The sequence below is a fragment of the Scleropages formosus genome, chromosome 22 (assembly GCF_900964775.1).
Source record: "Scleropages formosus chromosome 22, fSclFor1.1, whole genome shotgun sequence".
Taxonomy (NCBI): Eukaryota; Metazoa; Chordata; class Actinopteri; order Osteoglossiformes; family Osteoglossidae; genus Scleropages; species Scleropages formosus.
In genome coordinates, this window is record NC_041827.1 from 17,776,315 (window position 1) to 17,795,808 (window position 19,494).

The 19,494-nt window shown below is 46.7% G+C and overlaps 1 protein-coding gene across 2 annotated transcripts in view; it reads left to right on the top strand.

The window, feature by feature from the left end:
* The window catches only part of syn2b (synapsin IIb), a 68,220-nt gene extending 52,185 nt beyond the window's left edge, over nucleotides 1-16,035 (top strand). The window contains exons 6-13 of one of the 2 annotated variants that reach the window (XM_029247712.1): nucleotides 2,032-2,094; nucleotides 2,239-2,381; nucleotides 3,412-3,486; nucleotides 5,479-5,581; nucleotides 9,358-9,507; nucleotides 10,736-10,802; nucleotides 14,491-14,935; nucleotides 15,172-16,035. In XM_029247712.1, coding sequence (XP_029103545.1) covers nucleotides 2,032-2,094; nucleotides 2,239-2,381; nucleotides 3,412-3,486; nucleotides 5,479-5,581; nucleotides 9,358-9,507; nucleotides 10,736-10,802; nucleotides 14,491-14,935; nucleotides 15,172-15,304 — 1,179 coding nt within the window. In that variant the 3' untranslated portion in view covers nucleotides 15,305-16,035. Of the gene's footprint in view, nucleotides 1-2,031; nucleotides 2,095-2,238; nucleotides 2,382-3,411; nucleotides 3,487-5,478; nucleotides 5,582-9,357; nucleotides 9,508-10,735; nucleotides 12,191-14,490; nucleotides 14,936-15,171 lie in introns of those variants that run through there. The other variant, XR_003797234.1, reaches the window with a different exon arrangement.
* The last annotated feature ends 3,459 nt before the right edge of the window (nucleotides 16,036-19,494 follow it).

Consider the following 19,494-nt stretch of genomic DNA (forward strand, 5'->3'; position numbering starts at 1 on the left):
ACACACATAAATATCATTATGGTGAACAATGGTAGCTTCATCTGGCTATTTGGGGAGAGGCACAAATTTAAAAAAGACACCGTTCCACTTACATTTACTCATTTAGTAGATTCTTTTCTCCAAAAACCAAGTACATCCCATAGAAAATACAATGTGTTCATTACATTAACAGAAAGAGACACTTAGATGCAGACGTGTGATTCTTAAGTACAGTTAGTTAGTTACTTTCCACCATAAGGTATTTACCCATGTTCACCACACAAGTAGCTGCACAAAGGTTTATCCATCATTCAACAGTTATGATCATAAATACATACCCTGTCTGAAGCTGCATGTCCCAAGCGGGGGTTGCGGCGAGTTGCCCCCTAACCTGGCAACACAGGGCGCAATGCTGGAGGGGACACACCCAGGATGGGACACCAGACCGTTGCAAGGCACCCCAAGGGGGGCTTGAACCCTAGACCCCCCAGAGAGTAGGCCATAGGCCAAACCCACTGCACGCTACTGCTTGTGACTGTTTATATGTTAACAGGTACTTAGAAGTGCATCTGGAAGAGGTGAGTTCTAAGACCCTTATTAAATGCGAAGAGAGAGACTCAGCAGTTCTGAGTGAGAGGGGGAGCTCGTTCCACTGCATCGGAGCCAGAACCGACAACCATCCAGCCTTTGATTTTGAACCTTTTGTGTGAGGGACCACAACTGAGGATGCATTTTTCTTCATGTTCTGAAGGATGGATATACATATTTCATATTCAATGTGTGATAACTCTTTCCACAATTGTATTAGTCAGAAAAATTGTTCTAATTTAAACACTCATTCTGGCAAGATCAACATTCAGTCAGTAGATGCTCTCCAAACTGTTTGGATTTCATCATGTCACATACCCTGGCTGCCCAAGATAGGAACTGTCAACAGACATTTTCTGTTTTATTTACATATTTCTCATTAATTGTATTACAATAACAAATCATATACACCATATGTACTTACATTATCATATTGCGTAGTTCCGTGGAAGTACTTTACCAGTGCAAATTAAAGCAGCTCATAGTACAGCGCAGTGTATGGTGATAAAAAATGTCATTATGTTGAGTGACGTTTTTCTGTCTACACAGCACAGCACGTAAGGTGACCTTTGTTTGTTTATCCGGGCGAGTCCGTTTTCCTCCAAAGTACACAGTGAAGTCCCCGTCTTCTGCGAGAGCAGCAGAACTGATGATAGCGTGAAAGAAAGAAAGAAAGAAAGAAAGAAAGAAAGAATTGTGATGTTAGCTATCCTTACTCACTTAACTCACCTGCTGTGAGTACACTGACAATGGAAAAATATACACATGCTTATCTAGATAGATAGATAGATAGAAACTTTATTAATCTCAAAGGAAATAGTACAAATCATGAACAAATTAATCTCACTGATGTCGATGTCTTATTAACTTGGCAGCCTGGAGCTTTTCACACCCCACCACAATATCTGTGAGAAGTTCACTCCTTGTTTGCGCTGGAAAACCCTGAAGACATACCTACCCTAAGGTCTACATCTCATGTGAAGTGTGTGATTGTTCCTAGGGTAATAGCAGCTCTCCTTTACTAGTGGTGGCTGGTAGTGTAGTGGTTAGTGTGATTGCCTTTGGATCTAAAGGTTGCAGGTTTGAGCCTCACCTCTGGCTGTAGTACCCTTAAGCAAAGTACTTACTCTGAGTTGCTCCAGTAAAATTGCCCAGCTGTAGTAATGGGTAAATAATTGTAAGTTGCTTTAGAGGAAAGTGTCAGATAAATGTAAATGGATAACAACTGATGCTGCCAAGTTCATTCAAGGTCCTCTTTTGTTACAAGTGAACTTTCAAATGCTTGCAAGCAACATCCGTGCCATGTAGGCAGTTAGCCAATGGTCCCTATAGTGCACGGAAACTTCTGGAAGCATTGAGGCAAAGGCATGGCGAAAGTCACCAGTCCACATACATCTCAAGTATCTTATGCCTGCGTCTTCAGATGAGGACTAACAAGGTGGTGCCTGTTCACGTGTCTTTCAGATCACCATGCCAACGTTTCCTGTTGTTGTGAAAATCGGACACGCTCACTCCGGCATGGGAAAGGTAAGAGCCGCAAAGTCGAGGTCAGTGCGAAACCCTCCACACGGTTGATAATACCTGCATGTTACTTTTTCAGGCAACACGGTACAGCCTGATCTATGTACTTCCTCTTTCCTCCCTCCTTCGCCCATCTGTCATCATCCATAGGTGAAAGTGGACAACCACAGTGACTTCCAGGACATCGCCAGCGTGGTGGCCATCACCCAGACCTACACCACCACGGAGCCCTTCATTGACTCCAAGTACGACATCAGAATCCAGAAGATTGGCAACAACTACAAAGCCTACATGTAAGTGTTTCCACTTCTCAGCACAGCGGCCACATTATCCCCGCTGATTCATATTTACTGCTTATTGTGTGTTTCGGGGCAACAAGCAGCTTGGGGTTTATGGATATAGACTTAGAAAATAACGATGGTTGTAAGTTTAAGTCTCACGAAGGACCGAGCCATGAGAACGGTGCTTAAATTTAAACTTGCTCTATAAATTATGTCGCTGTACGAATGGATGATATTGTGGGCTGCTGCGTGTAAAAACATCAGCTAAGTGCTATCATGATGACGGATTTAAGCTCGGTAGGGGTCGAGAGTGCTGGAGAGAGAGTGAACGTGTGCTCGCAGAAATATCCCATGGATAAAGAGGTAGAGTTTGCCCACAGCCGTTATGTAAGAGGCTTTCACACAAACATGTGGCAGAGTGAGTTCCACTCCCATGCATTGTACCCAGCTTTTCCTGTGAACTGGCGCATGAAAGCTTCAATCCAAACACTTGGTTGGTGAAGAGTAAAATGAGTGGAAGAGGTCTGCACTTCTGCATGCCATGTGGCACAGTCTGATTGGGACAACGAATCGTCTTTAACGGATTTACACTCGGACACAAAGGTCATTGGGGGGCAGGCCAGAGTTTTCCTCCGTCCAATTTCGAAAAATTCATCTACAACAGCGGTCTTCAAACTTTTTTGGTGCTGAAACCAAATGCAGTCCTGTCCTGTCCTGACATTCATAAATGATGCTACACATAGTGTTTATCACCAATCATTCTGACGCACTGTGTTTATTCATAGGTATATTGAATTCCAGAAAGTTTCAAAAAGTTTTTCATCAGATAAATTGACAAACTAGTTCACATGAAAATGAGATTTCATCACTCAAAAATATTAGTTTTCTGAGACGGTCCTGCAACCCTCAGGAACACCCTCGCAACCCTCATTTGGATTGTGACCACAGGTTTAGGAACCACTGATATGCAGCAGTACATGTAAACATATTTTCCTGTCCAAGAGGCAATGCATAATTTCTTCTCATTTCCACTGCCCGACAGGAGGACCTCCATTTCTGGTAACTGGAAGACCAATACTGGATCCGCCATGCTGGAACAAGTGGCCATGACAGACAAGTAAGAAATGAGTCAATGGTCTGGAGTAAGAAAGAGCCAAGCTACAGGAGCTCAGTGCTTGGTGGAGCTTTATCCAACCCAAACAGGATCGCACAGTATTGACACAGGCCTTCCATGGGCAGAGAGCATAGGCAGATCAGTGGTATGGTGGCGCAGCTGTAGCGCTGGTGCCTCACACTTCCTCAGTTGTGGGTTCAGATATCGGTTCAAATCTGACTCAGTCTGTGTGGAGTTTGCATGTTCTCCACATATTTGCATAGATTTCCCACAGTCCAAACACATATATGGAAAATGAGAACAGTAAACCGCCTTCCTATACCATCAGTACCACGGGTGGGCCCCAAGAGTCGATTCTGGTACTAACCCAACCCTAGCAAAGTCTTTAATGACATGGACTTGTAACCTAAAGGTTGCTGGTTTAAGTCCTGGGTTAAGCTCCCCTGCAGCTCCTTTCAGTGAGTCCTTTAAGAGAACTCTCCCCAATGAAACCTTCAGCTGTGTTAAGGTGGGATTGTAAACTGGATTGGAGAAAGGGCTTAGCTAAGAAGCAAGATTATAACCGTGATTATGCAACAGCATCCTGTAACTGTCAGGCAGGTTTTCCAAAAGTCACATTTTAGCAAGTTCCCTCGCTTTGCTGATTTTCGTTTTATTCGAGTGTACAACAGCAGGTAAAGAGATTATAGCTTTTTCACCCACTGGTCAAAAATTCAGTTTTTAATTCTCTGTGTAGAAGCTCCTCCATCTGATACCCTGGTTGTAAAGGTATTCAGAAGGTCAGTATGTGGATAATGTCCAGGCTGCCATACTACTACAGATGGTGGAGGGGTCGAATGTCTTCCTGCTTTAGTTAACACAGTACTAAACTTCCAGATTAATGGATTAACGGACCGAAAGGCTGACATCGTGAGGCAACAGATGCTGTGTTACAAATACAGGGCTTGTTCAGCTGCAACTACCGGAATCAGCTCCGCTAAGATGTCAGAAACCCGCTGACGTGTAAAAATATGCGGCTGTGAAACACAAAAATGTTCCCATTGGCCCAAATCAGAAGAGCATTTTAAGCTTTCCTGTGAAATATTCACTACTCTTGGATTTTCACAATTTTTCCCTTGTGTTTTGCAGTTAAGATAGTTAATGTTTTACTGGAAAGTCATTGGTTCTTTATTTTCAGTACTATAATGGGAAGTTGGGAAAGAACTGACAGAGTAAAATTTACCCTGATACAGGGTAAAGGGGTAATTCATTGTAAGCTGCTGTGAAAAACACCCAAACAAATTCACTTGGTTTAACATACAAGTTGAGGGTTTTTAAAATTAGTAATGTTTGATCAATCAAGGATTGTTTGAGTTATACAAATAAGAAAGAAATGCTTCACATCCAGAACATTTTTTTTGTTGACTCTTCAGACAGACTTTGAAGAACACTGAAAGTGGTTTTCCATACTTTTCTTATTGTTTTAATATAGTTTCATAATCATTTTAATGTATTGGGTCAGTACTTCAAATACTTTCTGTGTAAAATTTTGGGCATGCAGTAATTCAGTGCTCACAAAGACTGGTACCCCGAAAAAAGTTGGTTCGAGTCCTGTGAGGGCCCTCATTCGAAGTCCTTAATGAGACTTCCAATAAAATACCCAGATTTACAGTAAATATGTGAAACTGTAAATGTGTTTAGATGGAAGTGACTGTTAATTAAAAAGGTTGTTTCTGTCATGAGGGGCGCGGTGACGCAGTAGGTTGGACCGGGTCCTGCTCTCCGGTGGGTCTGGGGTTCGAGTCCCGCTTGGGGTGCCTTGTGATGGACTGGTGTCCTGTCCTGGGTGTGTCCCTTCCCCCTTTAGCCTTACGCCCTGTGTTGCCGGGTTAGGCTCCGGCTTCCCGTGACCCCATATGGGACAAGCGGTTTCAGATGATGTGTGTGTGTTTCTGTCATTATTAATGTTCAAGTGTTCCTTGTCTACCTGACCAGGTGTTGTGTGCTATTCCGCAGGTACAAGCTGTGGGTGGACACCTGCTCAGAGATCTTTGGAGGCCTGGACATCTGTGCCGTGAAAGCCATCCACGGCAAGGATGGCAAGGACTACATCACCGAGGTGAGGCCAGCACACACAGCCAGGCAACACGCACATGGTTTCTTCTTCTAAGTGAGACTAGTAGCAACATTGTAAATGTTTGCAAATGTTTGATGGTCTGAAAAATCGGGAATTGTGGAAACAGAGCAAAGCACATGTATCCCACAGTGAAAGTAAACGTTTGTGTAAAGCATAATAGATTAAATCCACCGTCGCTGTTAAGTGTGCAAATACATTTTTAATAGGAGGTCAGCCACAGGGCTCACTGGCAGAGAAAATGTCATAATCACAGGAAGAAGAATTATGTTTTTCATTTCCTTGCCATGATTAGAGCTATTTTTCAGAAAGACTTAAACACGTCGCCTGGCTGAACGTGAAATGATGACCCCAAGGCACTATAAGATGGAAAATGAAGACCAATAATAAATTAACGTAATTATAGACATTTATCTACAAAATCCTCTCTCCGTCACACGCGCACATACTCGCTCTCTCAGATATATATTTATTGTATGACACAGAAGTTAAACCGTGTGGTTTAATCCCCTTAATCAAAAAGTCATGCATTAAACTGGATGTTATAATTAAACACAAGAACATTTTTATGGCAGATATGCAACAGAGGGAATATCCCCGATTATTAGAGACTTCTTCTCGTCATAAACACGGCACTTGAAAGCGTGTGGTGTCGATGCCAGGCCGGAGACACCGCGGAAGTCAAGTTAATAAGTCAATACGCCTCCACTCGTAAACAGTTACAAGTGGTTTAAATGACATTGCGGTGGGACACAAAGCATCACTGCTCCTGTGTTGGGGGGGAAGCTGCTGGGTGTTGCCGTTCCTAGTGTAAGTGGGATGCTGAAATTGCCACGTGGACACGTCTGCCTTCAATCACGCTTTCCTGGCTGCAGAGGCCCAGAAGGAGGCCGCTGTTTGATTCGCAATTTCGTCGGCGTTTGTATCGCAGAGCGACTCGTTGAGGGTCATCTGGCCGTTGGATGTTCAACGTCTGCTTGCGCAGCTGGAATGACGTTAATCGTCCACAAGAAATACAGAGGAATTTATCGCCTTTCCACACACATAGGCAGGGGACAGTACTTTTTACAATGCGTGTGAAAACTTTTATTAACATTATTAAGTGCTTTAATAACATCCTGTGAGTGAAAGTAAGATTCCAGATGCATTTTTTTTCCCAAGTCCAAAACAAGTCAGGTGGCATTTTTGACAACCTGTGAGCTGCAAACAGTGAACTGTTTCATAACAACGGTTTCCATGGAGACACCAAGGGGGGTCCGACTGGCGTTTTGCTCAAAGCTGATTATTTCTGTGGACCAAAGCCCCCTCCAGTGCTCGCTGGTTTTTCTCAGTTTGTCACTTTTCATCATAGTTCAGATCTTCAGTGCTCCGCGTTCCCTGCCCTAATGGGAATTTGTAAATGAAGCACAGACAAGTTGCATTTTACCTGCTTTAGCTCACTTGCTCAGAATGAATGTGAATTCCTGTGGCATCGCATGTAGGCAGCAGGTGGCGTAGTGGTTAGGGCTGTTGAGTTGCAATCAAATGGGAGTGTAGTAGCCTTGATCAAGGTACTTTACTCTGGACTGATACATTTTTATGATTTTTACGTTATTATAATGATGAATAACTGATAATAAAGGATAAATCAATCATTATTACAATGATAAATTTCTTTATTCATTTTGCCGAAGTCTTTGTTGAAGGTTACTTATAGAGGTTTATATTAAGATTTAAAATCTCTACATCATCTAGCAGCAGCACTCCTAGCGATGCAAGATAGCCAAAGGAAACAGTCATCATTAATTCCACATTTTTAGTTTAAGTGAAATTAGATTCAGACTGTTTCTACTCTGCCATAATGCAAAATACACTAATATGAGGTCAGATGACATACAATTAGTAACAGACTTGACAGTTGCTTGTGGGTTCTGATTACATAAGGTTGTTTTTTCATTGCTTTTTGTCTTAATGGTTATGACACCCACTTTTTCCCAGAACGGTCATAACAGAAAGTGGAATTAATGCGGCTTTTTTGCAGTTTAGTTCGTAACAAATCGGGCGACATCATATCTTATTAAAGCATAACTCAGTTTAACACCAAGTGGGAGTCTTAACGTTAATATTCATTCACAACTTTCCTGTCAGTCTCCGCAAATAGTTATGAGACACAGTTACCGGAGTGTTGTCGGGTCACAGTATGTTCATTCCCTCTAACCCAGGGCCGTGTGTTGCCACTGCGAAGCTGTAAACTGTGGTACGGATGTAAAAATTTCCCATCGTCACAGTTACATAGTGTCACAGTTATAGCCAGTGTAATATTGATGTAATTATTTTAGTTTACCGTCATTTACTTAGGAGATATGTATGTTTTCCATGTTATGGGGCAGCACTTAGCATTACAAACAGAAGGTCCTCAGTTCAAATCCCACCTTCCGCTGTAGTACCATTGATCAAGGTATCTATCCTGAGTTGATGTGGTAAAATGGGGCTAGGGTTTAATTTTAATAGTAATACAGTTTGTTATGTAATAATCGCACAATAGTTTGTTGAAGGATATTTGAAGCTGGAACCCCCTTTGTTCCCCTGTTTGACTCATGGGGATCAGTGACATCCTGGGGGCAGCTGGGGGCACAGTGACCTTTAAAGGGTGTGGAGAGCAACTGATGTGCTTCCCTGCGGGGACCCTGCCGCAGGCCGGGAGGCAGGTTGTCTGATGACTGAAATATGAGCGAACGGCTACGGAGCCTGAGCTGAAACCAAAGGCTTTTCTGCTCAACTGGCTTCTTAAATCTGATGGTTTATGGCAGTTGTTCGGAGCTGGCAGTTTACTAGCAATCAGCTGAAGGATTATGTCTGCACAAAGCAAAAATGTTCTTCTGGATCAGGGTGTTGCCATGGAAATGCTAAAGCTCCTTCGGAGAAGAAGCTTTGAAACACAGCGAGACGGTCCGGTTTCCATGGTAACTTTGTTTATATATTTCGGAATATACATTCGCGTTGCGCGCTGACGGTTCTTAGACTGCTGACATCCAGCCCAGAGGCATTTCGGAAGCCCCCGTAGCAACGCTGATGGCCGCCGAGACCTATGTGTGTGTGGGAGCAGCCCGGAGACACTCGGATGTGGGAGAACCCTGCGCTTCAGAGCTGCGAGGCATCTCACACACCGGTCACACAGGAGTAACGTTTTTCTTCCCGAAGCCTCTTTGTGGAGGAAACCGAACAGAGAGGTGAAGCACTGTCCCACATCTCACTGCATCTCACTGAACTGTGCAAACGCAACATTGTGTCAGCAAATCCTTTTAATGCACTTATTTATTCATTGAGTTCATTTATTTCTTTATTGATTTGGGTGAACTGGTCCGTAAATTACTCAGTGTGTGGATGGATGGTTATGTTAATGTAAGTAATTAATACTAATAGCTGCTAGTGTAGAGGTTAGAGCTGCTGCCTTTAGACTCAAAGGTTGCAGGTTCAAGTCTCATCTCTTGCTGTAGTAAGCTTGAACAAGGTACTTACCTTAAAATTACTCCATTGTATAAATGGATAAGTAACTGTAGGAAGGGGAATGCCGTAAGTCACTTTGGAGAAAAGTAGCGGGTAAATGTTATGGTCTATTATTTGATAGCAAAGAGCTGCACGCAAAACACTCCGATTTACCGGGTATTTGAACAGGAGCAGTTGAGCGCTGAACGCCGACGGATTCCTGCGGCCCAAGGAGCCCCTCGGGTGCGTCCTTCTGGGATGTGACACACTTACACGCACGTGTTTCCCGCTTGCAGGTGGTCGGCTCGTCCATGCTGCTCATCGGGGAGCACCAGGCCGAGGACCGGCAGCTCATCTGCGACATGGTGGTGGCCAAGATGAACCAGGCTGTTCCGCGCAGCGCCGGCCGACCCCCCCAGAGGCCCACCACTGTGCAACCTCCCCAGGTAATGGCACGGAGCGCATCACCCACCCACAGCAGGGGCACGACAGAGATCCACATTCAGAGGATCTCATTTGTTTGTAAATAGCGCCACCTGCTGTTCAGTACCATTTCCTGTTGACTTGCATTCATGTCGCTTTATTTATTTTACATTATTACCTACACATACCTGCTGTATACTGTGAAATATACATGTATATTTGTCAGTTATTCTTTTGCTTTATTTTGATGTTTGCCCTCATGGGGACAGAGGAGGAGAAGAACATAATACCATCAAAAAATAACCAGTCCAAGACGGACTTTCAAAGCCAGCAGTGTGTGTGTGTGTGTGTGTGTGCTGTGTGATTAACCCAGAGTGTCAGGTCTCAGATTAATCAGTGGTTCGTAGCGCGGCAATAAATCATTTCAGTCCAGGGCATTTAGAGAGCAGAAGAGAACATTCAGTGGGATGAGGAGGCACTTTGGGCCCTGATTCCATGGGTACCTGGTGCACTGGGCTCCTGTAAAGGTCACTGGTTTCATTCAATAAAGTCAACTATCAAGCTGATGATTCTGTTCAATTTTTGGAGGATTTGGTCACCTTTTTGGAACTCATAAAGTAGTTCTGCCTGAACTCCCCTCATAAATACTGAAATCTTTACTCTTGTGCTCTAATTACCTGTATATGTATGTATTTGCATGTCCTGTGGTGCCGTGACCCAATTGAGCTCTGTTGTCAGTTAAAAAAATGAAAAAGAGAAAAAAATGCATGACATCTTAACTCATCATTGGTTTTGGCTCCAATGTGGTGAAACGAGCTCCCTTTGTCCCTCGGAGCTGCTGAATCCCTCCCACATTCGAGAAGGGTCTCAAACCCATCCCTTTGAGAGCCAGTTCTCCCCTGAACTTCTGGCTGCTCCATAAACTTGCATCACACCACCTGTCACCATCACCTCTGCGTTTCCTATCAATTCCGAACACGGCTACTGGTGTTGTCCCGTGCGTCGGTAAAGATGGTGGCGCCGGACTACCTGCACCCCGACAGTCGCACGTCTGCTTCCATGACCCTTCGTCTCTTGCTGATGCACTTTTGTTTACTCTGAGTTTTACCTCATTTACACGACGGAAAAGCGTCCGCCGGATGAGTGAATGTGAATGTAACGCAGCCCAGACCGGAGCCCAGCCGCCTGGAGAAGCAGGAAAAGGCCCCCGCGAGTTCACTGTCCCCGTGTCCCTGTGCTCCTGTCTTCCAGAGCGCAGCCCTGAAGGACGGCCCGACGGACGGCAGCAAGATCCCGGCACAGCGTCCGCCGCCGCAAGGTTGTTTACAGTACATCCTCGACTGTAATGGCGTTGCAGTTGGACCAAAACAAGTCCAGGCGAACTAAGGCCGAGCTGCGTAAAGCGGGAGACGCCCGTTCGCCACATAGGGGGTTTAGTCCTGCAGGAAGAGAGATATAAACGGAGGAAAAGAGGGGGGTGGGAGTAGCGTGCGCCCCCGGGCGCTGGTTCGAGGCGGCCTGGACTCTGTTTTTCTCTATGCAGTGTCAACATGTACTGTCCACTTGTTCCCCGTTGATGTGTCCGCTTGTATTGGCTGCCTTTGTTCTACTGTAAATCTCGTGGTTTTTCTTCAGGACTGTCGTCGATGGTGTAAAAGAACAGATTGTGCCTAAACCGAGTCCAGTGCTGCTGTGTTCTCACGTGGTTTTATTATTATTTCTCTCCCCCCCCCCCCCCCCTTATTATTTACATGTTATAGATATTGCGTACATCTATTGGTTGTTTTGGATGAATCTCGTCCCCCCCCCCCTTGAAGTGACAGTTGTTAATATTTTGTGGTGATCAGTAGTTTGACAGCTCTCACAAGTGAGTGCGTGTGTGTGTGTGTGTGTGTGTGTGTGTGTGTGTGTGTGTGTGTGTGTGTGTGTGTGTGTGTGTGTGTGTGTGTGTGAGAGAGAGAGACAGAGAGAGCCTGTGCACATCGCTGTGTATCAGTGGTCATTATTTTCTCTATTCAGATATATACTTCTATATTTCCTTGCATGAGTGATTCAAAGACTGGTTTTAAAAAAAAAAAAAAAAAAAATTGTATTTGACTTTGTGTTTACATGTTGGGTAAACAAGGAATGTATATTGGTGGAAATTGCTTTATTATATCCAAAAATGTTTCATCTGTACTTTTGGAGCATGGAAATGTTTTCCTTGTTTTTGGTACAACGTTACCAAATTATTTTTAAAAGAGGATGTGAAACGAAATCAGCGAGACGATTCCATGACGTTTCAGCAATACAGCCCGAAAAAAAAACTGAGTGCAGTTCTAGAAACTTCTGTTTTTTTTTTTTGTTTGTTTGTTTTTTTTTTTTTTATAGCCACCGTCGCTCTTATTTTTGACATCGATGCTCTAGCCTTCACACGTGTTTGTGCCGCTCCAGCCGTCCACGCAGGACTATTAGTGTCGAGACAGGCGGCGAGGAGGTGCAACGACGGCCTCCAGTAACCGCTCATCCGTTTTGAGCTCCACCGGCGGTGGTTAGACAGAGAAACACTGTGGACGTGAAGACGGGAGACAGGAGACAGGAGTCTGAACGTCAGTGAAACACAAAAAAGCTTTAACAAGGATGCGGACGACCTTTCTTTCTATGCACTCGCCAACAGCCGTGGGTGTCCTCCGGTGAAAGTCCCTCCGTGCGTCGAACCCTTAACCGGTGAGCCCGTATTGGACGCCATGGACATAAAGACGCCTGTTTTTATGGACATGACACAAACATTCCTTTTTTTTACACAAACAGGTCAGGCGATCGGCTGCACGTCAGGAACCTGAGTGCTGGATACATTCCATATACAGAAACAGATATGGCCCGGTGTGTCAGTGCCTGGGGGGGGGGCAGTGTGACCCCCCGCCCCCGCCCCCCGGGGTGTCCCTCCAAGCTCAGCGATCATAATTGCCGCAGTCGCCTCCCCCCTCGCTTTAAGTGACTGGACAATTAATTTTTTCTTAATTTCCTCTCTCCGAATACGTTATCTGTGCAATAGATTAACTGCCTTATTAGTGCCACAGATTTTTATTACTATTAATTTTTCTACTTTGAACGCAGTAGAGCGCGCACAATGTTGTAACGCACGGCAAAATATATGGAGAAAAATATAGAGAATATAGAGAAAAATTAAGTTGTACAAGATTGTTTTGGTCTTACACCCTTATGAGCTCTCATGAGTTGAAACGGGAAAAAAAAAAAAAAAAAAACAATAACTCGGAGAATATTTCAGCGTAAGGACAGTGTGTTGAAGACAAGGAAGGCCGTTTTAAAACGCCGCCCTTCGCCGCCACCCTTTTCCCCGCAACACCTTAACCAACGTGATGTTATGCTGTATATCTGTGAGCAAGATGTATATCGTTTTTTCTATGAATTTCACTATGTTGTGGCTAACATGAGACAGGAAGATGTATTATAATTATGAAACCTCGTCGCGACTTGGCTGCGTATCGTGTGTGTTTCGCATGGATCCCGGTGCAGCTCGGCTCTCGTTGTGCTAAACGTGCTTCGGAAGGTGTGAACACACCCGCTCCCTCACTACACGGCCGCGTTCTCGCGCTCCAGCGAGGTCACGTGTTTTGCTTCACGGGCTGACGCAACAACACTCTCGCTCTGCCCCCGCCCCCCCGAGCCTCGGGTTCGAAGAGAGCGTCCAGGGGTCCGAGGGTTATTGTTTCCTCCTCTTTTGGTTCCATGCCGCCCTTTTTTAAATCCAGTGCTTTGGTGGAAAAAGGATTCTAGAAAAGTCTCCCCGCTTCCCCTTGACCTTTCTGACCCCCGTGCCCCCCCCTCCCCAAGCAATAAAGCTTCCTTTGCCAGATCTGTATGTTCTGTGTTGCAATATTTGTAACTAAATCACATCTATTTTTTATTTTTATTTCAGCTTTTATCCTTCCGACTAACATGCTTTAATATTCCAGTGGGGCAACGCATATCCCTGAGGTGGGGCCCTGGACTAGAGGTCAGAGGTCGGGGGTCAGGGAACGAGGGGGTGGAAAGCACAGCATGAGGGTTATTTATACACAGGGAGACACATTCGCTGGTCCTCGTGCCATGTGCGCATAATAATGACGACCGAACGCACGTAAATATTGACGCACTCAGAGCTTTTAACGCTGCATCTTGAGAAAACATATTGAGTTATTTTGCAAGAGAATCCAGAGAATCCATGTGACCAGACTGAGGCGCCGAGTACGGTGCCCTTCAGACTGCAGCGTCTCGCTACCGCTGCCTCCGTACCACGTTCCGCAGGACCGCACTTCCAGTGCGCAGCGCGATGTCCGATCATTATTGCCCGCATAACTGTAATCTATCCCAGCTGCGTGTGCGTGTGTGTGCGTGCGTGTTTGTCTTTGGGTTGAGTTACAAGCACTAGAGCTTGGAACCCGGGACCCAAATAACCACGACAGACAAAGTGCAAAGTGTTCAGGTGAATAAAACAAATAAAAGGTGCATCTGTCAAGCATGTGTCCTCCTCCTTGCCTTGCTCCCGGTGCATGATGGGTGGTGTACTGCTGTGGAATGGCTACTGTTCCCCCTTCCCCGCTGTTCCCCCCTGTGCCCCCCCTTCCCATACCCCGCATCTCCTGTATCTCATATGTGGTTGTTCTCTGCCTGTCTCTGACACTCCGGGAAGCGCCCCAGCGCAACAGCCTGCTTCCCTCCTCCTCCTCCTCAATATGGTATCTGTGTCTTGACCTTAGTGCTTTGCTCTGTCATCCGATTTAAACTCCGCCCATCTGAGACAGGGGCGTGTCCTGTCTGTCTGTAAGACACAGACCAATAAATAAACATTTGAAAAACAACAACAGGTGCTGGATTTAAAATCTGCTTCTTTTTACTTTGGTTCTTTGTGGGTACTGGAGGGTGGCTGGGCGGGCCTATTCGGGGTGGGTGGGTGGAGCCAGGGGGCGGGGCTTTCGATCTGAAAATGCTCTGATGTTATAAAGTGTTTCTTGTACTGAACCTAGGGGGCCCAGTGCAACCCCAAGAGTCGCAATCTCAAAGTCGGGAGGTGCCGTCGGAGCCCGCTCCAAGTGTTTCTGCACAGGACCAGGCGCCCCCGCCGGCCCCGGGCCCTGCTCCCACCACACAGCAGCCCCAGGCCCAGGGGCCGCCCGCTCCGGGGAAGCCGGCGGATCCGCCCACAAAGGCTCTGCCTCCGAAACCGCTGCCCCCCAAGCCCGTGCCGCCCAAGCGGCAGAGCTCCAAGCCCCAGATTCAGCCGAAGCCCCAGCAGCTTTCTCCAGCCAAGGGTGGGCCGACCCCCCAGCCAGAGGCCCAGGCCCCGCCCCAGGCTCAGGCCCCGCCCCAAGCCCCGCCCCAGGCCCCCGAGCCAACCCCCAGCCGAGCCCAGGCGCCTGTCGCGGAACAACCGGCAGCGCAGCAGAAGGCTCAGCCCCATCCACAGCTGAAGTAAGAACGTGAGCCAGTCGCAGGGTCGGTCAAGGGTACGAGTCGATAGCCCAGGGAATGCAGCGAATGTAGTTATCTGTGCTTCTCTTCTTTCCAATAAAGTCGTTCCTTTTGGTCCAGCAGAAGGTGCAGATGAGTTCAAATGCAAATGAGTAGAGACGAGGTGTTCTTCCTCTCATGTTCTTCTGATGTTCTCCAGGTGGCTCTTCTCACGCTGGCCTCTCCTTGTTTTCCAGTAAGTCACAGTCCCTGACTAACGCCTTCAGCTTCGGAGACACGTCCTTCTTTCGCTCCAGCAACGAGGACGAGGCCAAGGCAGAGACCATTCGAAACTTGCGAAAGTCTTTCGCCAGCCTGTTCTCTGACTAGAGCGCAGAGAGTGTCCCGTAGATGGAGAACGGAGTGTGTCCTGCTCCCTCCAGACAGTGTGTGACTGCATTCCCTGCGTCCTTTTGAGTCCTGCACAAAACCCGCGTCTCGGCCTCATTCGACCCGGCACGAGGGACGAGGCGGAAGAAGCTCCCGTGTGAGAAATCCCAGACCTTGAGGGGTACCAGCTGACGGTTTGATGAGGATTTCACAGTAAATTGGATCGAAGGGAAAAATCGGGAGGGGAAAAGGCCCCCTGAGGATGATGATCCCCATCGATGTTAGTCCTGTGGTGATGACAGTGTGTTTCGAGCAGTAGCTCTGAGTGCTTCTCTTACTGTTCCCTCTATATGTGTATCTCTGGATGAGTCCAGCTGTTTCCTCCCCATTTGGCTTTGATGGAGGTGTAATGAATCAGTGGCACCCCCTCCCCCCTACCTCCCCAGGTGCTCGTGATAACCCCCAGCAGATCCGGCTTCACCGCACATGTGGCATTTCACACCATCGCTTTGTGTGCTGTGAACAGGTCTGGCATCCAGCCGCGCATCGGTGCCAAGGCCCCCGTCCCCAAGCCGTCGCTGGGGTTTATTTCTGGCATCTCGCTGTTCGGTTTCGTTCTGTGTTCCCGTTGTACTCGGTATTGCTCTGCATGACCAGTGACGATTGCTTCCTGTATAGCTGTCCAATAAACACGTGCCGCATATCATCCACACCCGTTGACGGCTGGTCTGTGCGCCGACTCCTGTCCATCGTCCGTCCGCGTCCCACTCACACGTCCATCGAGAACGGCCGGCTGTCCAGCTCAGGGTTCGCAGGAGGCCTCGGCACCAGTTCGGAGACACGCGGTGAGGCCCGAACACCACGGGCTTCTCTGGGTACATTAAACTCCCAGTGCATTGTTTTTTAACTTGAGGAGCCATGTGGTGCTGGGATAAAGTTCCCTAACAAGCAGGAAGTGGTCGCCATGTCACTAGGCGACGCTGTCCTCTAAAGCATCATATCTGCAGACACCTGTGTCCGCGCTGTAGATCCAAGTTTCTCGACTAGTCGGGAAAACGAGGCTTGCGGGACCAAACGAAAGCGGGAATTATGATCCAAAACCATTTTATTTTCAACGATCGATGACTAGGAAATTAAACCTTATTCTATATTTTAAAAGAAACTGCTCAACATGTTTCACAGTAAGAAGTAAGGTAAATGCGGTATAATCACACACACGGTCTGAAACTGCATAGCCCAAGCAGGGTAGCAGCAAACCAGATCCTAACCCGGCAGCACAGGGCGCAAGGCTGAAGTGGGAGGGGACGCCAGTCCATCACAAGGCACCCCAAGCGGGACTCGAACCCCAGACCCACCAGAGATCAGCCACGGGCCAAACCCACTGCACCACCGTGTAAAATAATTCTTTAAAAAAAATCAGAACAGCACAGTGAGTCCTTATAAAAATTATAACAAAACAGCAAAATTTAACAGCAAACCAATGAAAAGGAAGAATAATGCAGTTGATAGTAAAGGAAATCAGCACAGATGAAGGAGGAGAGGAAGGAAGCACGCAGAAACACAAGTCAAAACCACACAGAGGTTTCACCACCCCGCGAGGGATTTGTGCGCATATCTGCGAATAATAACAATCGAGAAGTGCTGTCGCTCCCCCGAGAAAGAAAAAAAATCATAATAAGCGAAAGCCATCGCTGGCGCATGTGGCTCTGAAGTGAACGACAGGCAGGGAGCAGCGCGGCCGCTGCGATACTGCGAACAGCCAGCAGAGATCAGGCGTGACACTGGTGTCGAACCCAGGTCTCCTCAGCACATGAGCAAAAGGGCAGCCTCACTGCACGCTGAACTTTGCGTTACCTTTCGTAACAAAAACTCCGGGGTCACAAAAAAGATCAGGTAATGACAAGCAGGTAGCGCGATGAGCACCAATGCATGTTAAGCCTCGTAGTTAAACGTTAAAAGTAAAAGGCCCATACAGGGTAAAACATTGCAGAGACTTGCTGGCGAATAGAAAGGGGAAACGTTCATTATTTTGCATAGCGAATATATAAAAACAGGGACGTGTTTCTAAATCAAAAACGCACATTCTGAAAACAAACAAACAAAAAGACACAATTGACGCATTTGCCTCTTTGGGGTTTCCTGGGGGGGTTGCGGGAGCCTCTCGGAGAGCGAGTGTGGGAACTGGACACGGGCCTCGTCCCGGACAGACCCCCGAGGCAGCGCGACAAGCAGCTCCCGCTGACGCCGGAACGTTCCGGAGCATTGCTTTTTCCACAAGGGCTAAGCTCCCGGGAACGCGGCGTGGGCCGTACGCAAAGGAATACCCCCGGTGGCGTCTCACTGTGGGGTGTCCTGCTCATAATGTCCTCGCTCCGGCCGTCCCACCCGGGGCCCAGTCCTCTGCTTTTATCAGAGGCTGCAAATATGGGGTGACAGCAGTTTGCACACAGGCAGCTTGTGGACCAAATCACCGCAGGACACTTGCAAACTTCATGTACGTTGTCCGGGATATTAATATGACACAAATTCAGATGGGAAACGGTTCGAGGCTGTACTCATCATAAGAAGGACAAAGCGGTCTGGGGGGGACAAAGGATCACGTGGACACGTCCTCTAAGTGCTGTGTTGACTCTCAGTGCTTCTGTCCTCCTCTGCAACTGCACCCCATCAGCTGCTTTTAAAGGCACCACATAAAATAAGGAGTAATTTATTAGTTATGTTATAACTCAGGAGTGAAATGGTTGCAGGTCGAAATTCCATCTGTGTCTCCTCTTGTCGTCGATGCCCTTTCGTTCGCACTGAACTGTACGTCTCTTTGAAGAAAAGTGCCTGTTAAATGAATAAATGTGAATGTAAATGTGAATGTAAATGAAATCCCCCCCCCCCCCCCCCAGGGAAATACTGCGGTTTGAGTGTGTAGGGAAGGGGCACAACAGAGGTGTAAAAAAATGCCGCTCAGGGACAGAGGCATGGACATGGAATTGTCCAAACGAAGAACATCTTTGTTGCACCGTTCAGCGGAGGGACTGCAGGTGGCGCAGTCAGAGGCGTCACCTTGAATTCTCGAGACCTGGGGGGTTCAGATCTCACCTCCTTCGGTAAAAATGACGCTGCTGTCTAACTGGGTAAATCAGTGTACGTAACACAGCCTGCAAACCTCACAGTGTCAGACACCTTGGAGGGAAGTGTCAGCTAAATTAATCGTTAAAAAGGCACGTCTTTTCATATTGTTTGAAATAGATATTAGTGATGAAGCATGTGAGAGCACATTGAAAGTTCACTGGCAGTGTTTAATATGAAATATCGATTTGTCGCTCTCGTACAGTGTGGTTTGTGGGGGAGCTGCTTCTTTCCTCGGTGAGACTCTGGACAACAAAAAGCCTCCAGCGTTTGCTGGTTCTGCTCAGTCTGTGTGGAGTTTGCATGTTTTCTCTGTTTTTCTGTGGGTTTCCTCCTGCTGTTCTGTTTCCTCCCACAGTCCAATGTTGTGTGTGTGTGTGTGCGCGTGTGTGATTGCACTGCAATCGACTGGCATCCCATCCAATGTGTCCCCTATTTCACAAGCTATGCATCTACGATAGACTCTGGACCACTGTGACCCTGCAGTGGACAAGCAGTTATTGATGAACTGATCAATGCATAGATAGATAGATAGATAGATAGATAGATAGATAGATAGAAACACTCCTCCAAACTATTCTTGCACCATCAACCAGAGTCTTTGCAGAACTACAAGCGCCCATTTTTCTCGAAAACACTGCACTGACGACAGATAACAGATTTTTCATGTCTAATTAAAAAAAAATAAGCCAGTTGTCTGATTCTGTCTTGCTATTAATGTTTATTAAAAACACCAAACTTCTCAGTTTAGTTTCGAGGATTTCCACGGTGACTCATCCGGCAGTGAGTACAGTACCTTCTTTACATCTCCCATGTAAAGGTTCAGTGAACAAACTGTAACTGTATGTGTGGAATTCACGTTCACACAATGAGCAGGTGCAGTAGGAGGTACTGAAAGGTGCATCTTTAAAGTTAGACTTCTAAATAATGCCTATATTCCTATTTTGTGAGCGATTTCCAGAACATTCGCGCACCTAATGAATACTTAAGCATCTCTAGCTGCAGTACACACACACACACATTCTCAGAACCGCTTGTCCCATACGGGGTCACGGGGAACCGGATCCTAC